The sequence below is a fragment of the Henckelia pumila genome, chromosome 2 (assembly GCF_033568475.1).
Source record: "Henckelia pumila isolate YLH828 chromosome 2, ASM3356847v2, whole genome shotgun sequence".
In the NCBI taxonomy this organism is placed as follows: Eukaryota; Viridiplantae; Streptophyta; class Magnoliopsida; order Lamiales; family Gesneriaceae; genus Henckelia; species Henckelia pumila.
In genome coordinates this window covers 121924001-121933465 of record NC_133121.1, presented here as the reverse complement: position 1 = coordinate 121933465, position 9465 = coordinate 121924001, and the positions used below count along the sequence as shown (strand labels likewise).

Genomic DNA, 9465 nt, shown 5'->3' with positions numbered 1-9465 from the left:
TATCAAATTATATAATTGATGTTTCTTCGATTAAATGATCTTTTTAGCAATCTCATTAATTTCTACAGCCTCCGAGAATTGATTTCAACTTCATATATCAAAAATAAAGTTATGAACTTGGTGCTCAAGATGCACTGACGTTATTAGAGAAATCAGATGATAAAATTGAACAAATCGAATAAATTTTTTCTTTATCATAAGTAAAAAAACGAAGTTGTAAATTTGTCACTTCATAAAACCTTTTTACGCGATAATAGTGAAGATTGGTCATTTTTTCAGTATCGTCATGATCTCCAAATATGTATTTGTTGTTATTTATTTAAAGCTGATTATGGTAGTCAAAATGCATGAAAGTGATTCTTTATTATTTAGGGAAAATTGTACAATTAAATTTATATTTAAAAAAGATATTATATATATAGTATTATTTTTAAAAAAAAAATTAGGGGGGTGATTGCACCCTTTCGGGACCATATAGGTCCGCCATTGCATAGAAGGATAAGAAAATTCATGCACAAGCATGTATTATAATGTACCAACCAGCTTGATCCCAACAAATTGGGGTGAACCAAGGATAAAGGTGGAATCAAATGTCAATGGAAGAGTAGTCATGTATATTTCGACATTGTTATTGACTCATTTGAGGGGCTGCAGGGATCGATATTAGGGCTTACTGAAACACTTATATACTCCCGGAATAAGTTCATGAGAACCTCTTCATCCTCTCTATTGCCTCTTCCTTGATATAATTTTTTGTGGAAAGAAACAACACCATCTATGTCAACAATATAAGGGAAACAACTGCGAGTGTTTCATGCTAAGGACCTGTACTAAAAGATAGTCAACATAGACAACAACAGTTTCTTCCAATCAAGCCTTAAATCGCCTAAATGCACGATCTTTCTTCGATGTACCTTTATAACACAGAGACTAAACATTTCATGAGAAAGACTAATTTGATCACATAAAATCCAAAAACCCACAAGGCTTTTATATGGAAGTTGTGATGAGATCTAAAACAAGATTGAATTGTTCAGAACTACTGATAAAATCTATGCACATTGACCGGAAGAACTTACACTTGATGTCTTGTAAAATAATCAGCAAATGTTTCAACTAGGTATTCGTTGACTTGCCCTTCCAACCAATTAATCAGGAACATGAAATAATGGCTTAGCTCTTCTTGAAAATTGAAGTCACAAAAAGATCACACATTTGAAGCAATTAAAATATATGATTGAATCACTAATAATTTTAATATCTAAGTGTATATCAACATAAAATAAACGGAGTGAAAATAATACCTATAATTTATTTAAAAACTAATTCAATCAGTAAAAGGTATGTTATATATTTTGTAGAAATAATATAAAATTTTAAATTCAAGTTTTGTTTAATTTATGTTTTATTCTCAATTGTTTAATTAAAAGTTTTGATACCCCAAAAATTTTAAATGTTTTGAATTTAAAAAATTAATAAAAAATTTTAGGTGTAGCTTATCATATTTATATAGTTATCAATCATGAATACCAATTATAAAAGTATGAACCAATGTCAAAGTTTTTCCATTGTATATTTCTACTTTGTCCTTGGTTTGTACACACTCGATAAGTTATGTGAGGCTGTTTTTTTGTAAAATTAATTATTATGATAATGTCAAAATTGACAAAGAGTGTACATATTAGATAATGATCAAGTTTTCAAATTGAAATAAAAAATACTTTGGTTTTTATTTTCTTGTTGATAAAGTGAACATATGTTTTCCATAAAAATTTAAAAAAAAAAATCCACAAAAATCATAATTAAATACTCATCATTCTAAAAGATTGAAACAGCCAAATACTTTTTTTTTTTATTTGTAGATGGCATGAACATACTTTTTCAACAAAAAAATATTATGTATTTTAATTTATGTAAGGACCTATTGAGCTAAAAAATTATATTGTGATTTCATAAATATATAAAAATGCCGTATTTATAAATGTTATTAATATATATATATATATTAATTAAATTGCACAATGGTGTTGAATTAAATTAATTCAAGTGGAGTCGAGTTTTAATCTAAAATAATAAATAAAAAACACACCAACACATACATATCATATATGTAAAAGTTGAAATTTAAAAAGTTAACTACTTTTTTCTCGTGTTTTAAATACGTTATTTTGAGATCGCATATTTTATAGTTCAGGTTCCACGTAAAGGAAGTTTTGACGTTCTTGTATATGTTAGCATCTTTTTGTTCAAAGAGATTCTTATACAAATATCGAGTCGCAAGATTTTTGAGTCGTTTGATTGAATTTAATTTTATGCACAGTTTATTATACTTACGAGCACGATGCATATTTTACAAAAACAAAAAATTATTTCGCATTTTTTCGCATTTCATATTTTCATAAGCATGATTGAGAAATACGAGATGTCACACCACCAGCTATAACTTTTAGTAAAGCGGCAAGAGTTCGGTTCTATAGTTAATATAAGAGCCAAAGTTATGAGTTCGATCTCGATCCATTGATTGCAAGGAGTGTAATTATTGAGAATGAGATTTTTGGAGTGCAAAAATTGTCACTATAGAGCGTGAAAAAATTGTCACTATAGAGCGACAACCGAACCATGGCACTTAGGTTGCTATGCAATTTAAAAGATTCGAAGTGCATCATTACCATCAGCTATAGTTTTTGATAAAGGGCAAGCACTCGGTCCTACACCGTCCAACAAAATAATAAAATAATAAAAATATAAAAATGCAAATAATTGATGAAGAAAACATCACGAAGATTGTTATTGAAGATGGTGAGAAAATTGTTTTTTTTTAATAAATAATAAATAACTGATGGCAAACAAAAAAAATCATGAAAGTAATAAAAGTTGTTATATAAAGGAAGAAAAAATCAGTAATTTAGTTTAAGATTTATGAAGGGAATATTTATTTCCTAAAAATCCCTTGAAGTTTAAAAAAATTTATTTAAGTCTTTTACCTTTTTTGGATTCGAAGTCTCAAATTGCTTAAGATTCTTTTGTTAATTCAATTACTTTATTTTCTTAGTTATGAGATTTGAGATTTTATTGATCTTATCATAATCTCATAACTTAATGATTTGTCTCTTATCTTTGTAGATTCAATATTTGAAATATGGAAACAAGATCAACGCATTATAGAGATAAGAATCTCATGCTCTTTAGATACAATCTAAGGAGGATTCTTTGCACTTATACAGAGGCGGAGCCAGGACCACATAAGAGGGGGTCGACAAAGAAGAAAAATAAAAATTATTATATAATACTAAAATTTAAATATATTATATTTCCATCATATAATATTCAAAATACAACTTATTCTTCGAATCTATTAAAATTTAGAACGTCTCTCTTGTATATCACGAAAATCATCAACAAGTGAATCTATACTGAACTTTTTAGCAATTTTCTTCTCAATATATACTAGCAAACATTCATTAAGAAATTCATCTTCCATCTTATTACGAAGCGTAGTCTTGACTATATTCATAGCAGAAAAAGATCGTTCTGTGGTAGCCATAGAAACTGGAAGCGTGAGAATAAGTGTTACGAATCTAAACACAAGTGGGTAAATTTCTGACTTTCTAGTTTTCACCAACCATTGACATAAATCAGAAATAGTTTCCAATGCTCTAAAATCAGGAAGTTGTCAACATGATCAAAATGCTCAAATTGGATTCTTAATTGTAGCATCTCATGTTCTGCAAAGTCTTTTGGATAAAAATTTTGTACCAATATGCAAATATCATCAATTTTGAATGAATTGTGCATCTCCCTTGGATCTAATGCCGAGCTAAGAATAATCAACTTCACTGTGTTGTCATTGAATTTGCAGTTCAATTCTTGTAATTGAGAGTCTATCACTGCATTAAAAATATCAAATTTGTAACAATGCTTTACTATAATTTCTTCTTGTTGATGGCGAGCTCTTCCTCTTCTTGCAATATATTGAGCATTAAAATCTGACATCGTTATATTGACTGCTTGACATAAGGATTTCACGTTTGCAACCAATTCATCTCATCCATCATCCCTCAATTTCTGAATGAGCAACTTAGTAGATGAAACGAGATGCATTGCATTCAAAATATCTTGAAACTTAAGTTGCAAAGCTTGACAAAGCAAATTAGAAATGTCCAAAATCTTCCTCATAAGATGCAAAATAAAGACAAATTCAAAAGAAGTCAAGACCTCATATGCTGCATCAGCATCTCCACGTTGAGCAAGTGTAGTTCCATCCTCAATGATATTCAATAAAACTTCACATGTTGCACTAAACATCTTTATCAAACTAGATATAGATTTCAAATGAGAACTCCAACGAGTATCACCAGCCCTTTGTAAAGAACTAATTTGATTAAGTCATTTCCCACTTTCAAGCTCATTAATATTAAGCAAATAAGCAATATTTGAGGCATGAGTGGCTTTTAATTGGTCATTACGCTTACATGATGCACCAAAAATATTGATAATAGAGCTTAACTTGGAAAAAAATGATGGACAGAGATAACTTCCTTCGATGCAGCAACTAGTGCCAATTGCAAACGATGTTCAAAACAATGAACATAGTAAGCATAAGGGCATTCACCTAAAATTAAAGCTTGCAATCTATTCCATTCACCACGCATGTTACTTGCACCATCATAACCTTGCCCTCGAATATTTTGAACATCAAGAGTATGGTGAGATAGGACTTTCAATGTTGATGCAATTGTATCTTTAACATGAACAAGTCCAAAGAAGCGCTCTTGCACATAGCCATCTTTGTCAACAAACCTCAAGACAATTGACATTTGCTATTTTTTAGATTTATCTCGAGCTTCATCAACAATGATACAAAATTTGGCATCACAAATTTCTTCTCAAATGGAATTCTTGACTCTAGCTGCCAAGACTTGAAAATTTTGTTTTTGTGTTGTTGGTGATATATATGATGCATTTCGTGGAGCTTTGGCCAAAACTTCTGCTATTTTGTCATTGTAAGATGCTATGAAACTCAATAGTTCTAAAAAAACTACCTCGATTCGTTGATAATATAGACTCATCATGACCTCTGAAAGAACATCCTTGAAATGCAAGCCATCTAGTTGTCTCAATTGAAGCTTTCAAGCGAAGTCTGTTTTCTGCAACTTCTTGAGATGTGAATTTCTCAAAATTTTGTACAATATGTATTTGTTGGTTCATGAGATCTTCACATGATTTCTTAGCATTTCGATGAGGTGAAGTGAGATCTGTTCCAATATGTGCCAAAAATGCACAATTTTTCCCATCTCTTACCTTCTTCCATGAATTAAATCCATTAATAGTAAATGCATATAATCCAAAAGGTTTATCTTGAGCATGAAATACATAGCATGGTAAACAAAATGCAGCATCTGCAGTAAAAGAATATTCCAACCAAGATGTGAATAACTTAAACCACGATGCCTGAAAACTACGAGGATGTTTTCCTCCAGACTTCGGATATTGTGAAAGCATACATTGATATGGACCAGCGTTAATATAAACTCTTCTAACTTCATCACTCTTTTCAATGGGGTACTCCCATATTTGCGGTGGCAATCCTGGATCACGTACTAATGATTGGATATAAAATCTCTCGTTGATTTCAACTCTTAAAGATTTTGCAGGGCGACTTTCAGAATTCAAATGATCAATATCTATAGCTATATTTGATTGAGATGCTTGAATCTCATCGTTCTTTCTTTTGAAGAATGCATCAATTGTTTGTGGTTTTTTCATCTACAAAAAAGATTGACCAAGTTTAAGTAATAATCTATAAACTAATCTATTAATAAAAACAACAAACAATGCAAGAATTAATTTGTCCATATTAGAAATTAAAAAAAAAAACAAAGCAAACCAGAAAAGTAGAGTGAAATGGAAAAAATTTATGCTTCTAAACAACAAATTTTTTCCATTCCTATGATAGTTCAGTTTAGTACCTAAAAATTAACATTGTATAATCTGATCATATATTTTAATTTACAAATGAATTAAACAAAATCAATAGCTAATAACATATTTTAATTAAAAAAACATTGTTGTTTCAATTTTTTGCTAGTTTATTTAACACTATCTAGTCTATCTTTATCAATTAAATTACATTATGATTCATGAATATAGTAAAATACATTGTTAGCTACAAATATTTTCGACCAATTATTCAATAGATAGAAACATTCAAACAAAAATAATCAAAGAAGCGTACAAAAATTAACAATGTTAATTTCATTTTCTACAAGAAATTTTAGTATTTCTAATATTGATATCAAATGTTTAGTCTCTGTTGGGATCGGTTCAGAGGGTAGAGGGGGGGGGGGGTGAATACACTCTGAAACTTTTCTTCTTTTTCTTCAAAATGATCAAGCGAGGTTTAGTTCACTTAATCGGTTTCCTCAACTTCTAAAACGTTTTGAACAACTTAAATAGTGCAGAAATAGTTCAGAGGTTTTAGTGATGCAAAGTTTATAATGCAATGTATGAGCAGGATGTAAGATAAATGACAGTAAAGGTTAAAGCGCGATTTTATGGAAGTTCGAAGGCTTAATCCTTCTACGTCTCCCCTTCTTCCACTTAGGAAGGAATTCACTAGAAGACTTTGGTTATTACAACGTCTTGTAATACACCCACTTCAGACTTAGGACTTATCCAATGCCTAATCCGAAACTCCTAGATTTACACAGATAAGATTCTCAGTTCTTATCAGACTGGTGGAAGCTTTCAGAGCAGCTTCAAGTCTCTTCAACACTGAGTATAGTTGAGTTGAGCTTCTCAAACTGCAGAGCGGTCGAGAGGCTTGGAAACCCTAGGATGATCCTTGACGATCAGATATGTGAACTGTAGGCGAGGGTTTATTTGAGCAGCAAAATGAATGATCTTGTAAGTGTGCTCAAGTATATCAGATCAGGACTTCTGATATTATTCAAGTGATTGAGTTGATTGAGATTTTTCTGAATTGCTTGTCTCTCACCGTTGTCACTGCTTTTGTTTCTTGAGCAATCTTCCCTTCATATAGGTCAATCATCAACGTCTTTATTTTGAACGTTCTGATGCTGCATTGAATGCACATTTAATGCTCATAAATGCATTGATGATTCCGCATGAAGATCGTACACTGCAGACAACTTCCAGGGTCCAAAACTGGAATAAACGGTTGAATGCTTTATCTGTAGTCATTCTGTGTTTTTGCCATTTTGGTGCAACCTGTTGTCTCGATTGCAGGAGTCAACAAATCTTCTGATACGCCGGTTCTGCTTTCAATAAAAGATCTTTGCAAGGAACATCTTGTCACAGGTACTTGTCTTGAGATATCCTAATAAGCAATTGGCATTCTACCTGTAGAGATATTTGTCCTCTGCTGGTTTGAATAACCAGTCGATAAGCTTGTGACTTCAATCGGTCGAGAGACAAAGGCGGTTGACAAGCTTCCGGTAGATAGATTTATCCTCTGCTGGTTTTGATAGCCAGTCGATAGGCTTGTGACTTCAGCCGGTCGAGAGCAAAGGCGGTTGACAAGCTTCCGGTAGAAGTTGTAGTAGATTCCTGAAATACAATCGTTGGCAGCACATTCCTATACAATGAGTTGTTGTTTGTTATCACCAAAATATCGGATTCAACAATTTCCCCCTTTTTGGTGATGACAAAACTTAAGTGCTCCAAGAACAATATGAAAGCATTAAAATGAACTTCATTGAGATAATGAATTTCATTAAGTACAATAGGCATTTTTATTACACCTACAGAGAAAAACAACAAAAAAAAAGCTGCGATAAGTAAAGAAGAGATAAGTTGTTCATCTTTTGAACCAACTGGCTCCTCCTGACCTATCGCCTTCTCTTCTTCTTCTGTCGGCTTCTTCTTTTCTTCTGGACTCTTCTTCACGTCTTCTTGCCTCTGCTGCTCTACGTTGCTCTTCTTCCCCCTTTTTGGCATCACCTTGGTTGAGTCGAAGGATGACCTCAGTGAGTTGAGTGCCAAGGCAGGCTTGCATAGTGTCTATTTTTGCATCGATTTGAGCAAGTAGAGTGGCTTGCATAGTGTCCATCCGATCATTCAACTGCTTATGAAGGCGGTTTTCGGATCGGATAACTTGTTCGGATACGGTAGAGAGCGTGTTGATTTGAGTGTGATGATGATTAGTGATCTCTGTGGTCATACGAGCAAGGTCTCGAGACACGGTCTCGAAATGCCGAATCATCGTCTGGCGTGAATTATCAACGGAGAAGGAGGAGTTAGTGATGTCTTGAGAGAAGGACCTAACCGTTTGCGTGAGCTCATGTAGCCTATTAATCAAGGTATGATCTAGAGCTGCGGCCATGGCGTCAATCAAAGACTCATCAGTCTGAAGCATTTGCCCTTGTTGGTCATTTCTTGGTGAAACCGGGCTAGACTCACGATGATGTGGTGATGGTGATCTGGCTGGAGAGCTAGATGATGGACCCTCCAATAATGGTACAGTTGGAGATGTAATAGTCTCGACTGCAGCCAATATGGTTGGTGGAGTATCAGGATCAGCACTTGGTTCATCCATAATGAGATCTTCCATAAACTTTTCAGTGGATGGAGACGGTTGATGTGCTTGATCAGCATCAGTCACTTGCTGTACTGGAGATGCAGGTGATACAATAGTGCTTGGTATCTCTATTGGGGGCACTATTGCTGCACTACTGCAAGGAGCCTCTGTCACAGAGGTGACAGGTATCTCTTGTGCAACCACTTCTGAAACATCTTGTGGATGACTTGGAGAGGTGAGAGCGGTCGTCACTGGAGAGGAGTGAGCAATTACAACTGCTTCCGGTTGAGTGACTGCTTGGACTGCGGTTGAGGAGGGGTCGATTGATGAAGATGCTGCCACACTCGATTTTAGAGCGGATGATTGAAAGAGGTCAGCAGTGATGAGATCGGTCAGAATCCCATCTGAAGAAGGGAGAGCATAGACGTCTTATTCACCCTGATCTTGAGTGAGAAAGGTCTTCATCATCACTTGTGCTTCCAGCACATAAGCTTGTAAACAGGCTGCTGAAGCTGGTGTTTTGACATTGTTGAGAGTTTGGAAGTGCTGAAGTAGTTGAGTGATTTGACGTAGACTATCCTGTAGTCCAGTCAAAATCACAAAGTCATCGGCAGCGGTAGGACTCTTGGATTTGAAATTCTTGACACGCTCATTAATTAGCAGAGATAGCAGGCTTCCTCGAAGCTTCAAGTCTATGAGCTGTCTTCTTCCCAGAGCCTCCATGATATCTTCAGTATCAGCAAATAGAAGCATCTTCTGCTCAATGACGTTTAGAGATTTCCATTTAGAAAATATTTGAGCGAGTGTCAAGTGAGTGCGGGAGTGATGCCATTTGTCAAAACGTTGTAGATGACGCTTGACAGTACGGAGCACGTGAGAGATGATCAAATTGAGTTCTACCGTAGCTGCTGGTTGTGCCTTGGGTG

At 34.0% G+C, this 9465-nt stretch overlaps 2 protein-coding genes across 2 annotated transcripts; both read right to left on the bottom strand.

The window, feature by feature from the left end:
• Positions 1-4044: 4044 nt before the first annotated feature.
• On the bottom strand, positions 4045-4817 carry LOC140878306 (uncharacterized). The gene is made up of 2 exons (XM_073281906.1): positions 4536-4817; positions 4045-4305 (listed from the first exon to the last, which is right to left on the bottom strand). The coding sequence occupies exons 1-2, from the start codon at positions 4815-4817 to the stop codon at positions 4045-4047; spliced, it is 543 nt and encodes a 180-aa protein (XP_073138007.1).
• Positions 4818-4998: 181 nt separating this feature from the next.
• Positions 4999-8344, bottom strand: LOC140878305 (uncharacterized). The gene is made up of 2 exons (XM_073281905.1): positions 8288-8344; positions 4999-5766 (listed from the first exon to the last, which is right to left on the bottom strand). The coding sequence occupies exons 1-2, from the start codon at positions 8342-8344 to the stop codon at positions 4999-5001; spliced, it is 825 nt and encodes a 274-aa protein (XP_073138006.1).
• Between the last annotated feature and the right edge of the window lie 1121 nt (positions 8345-9465).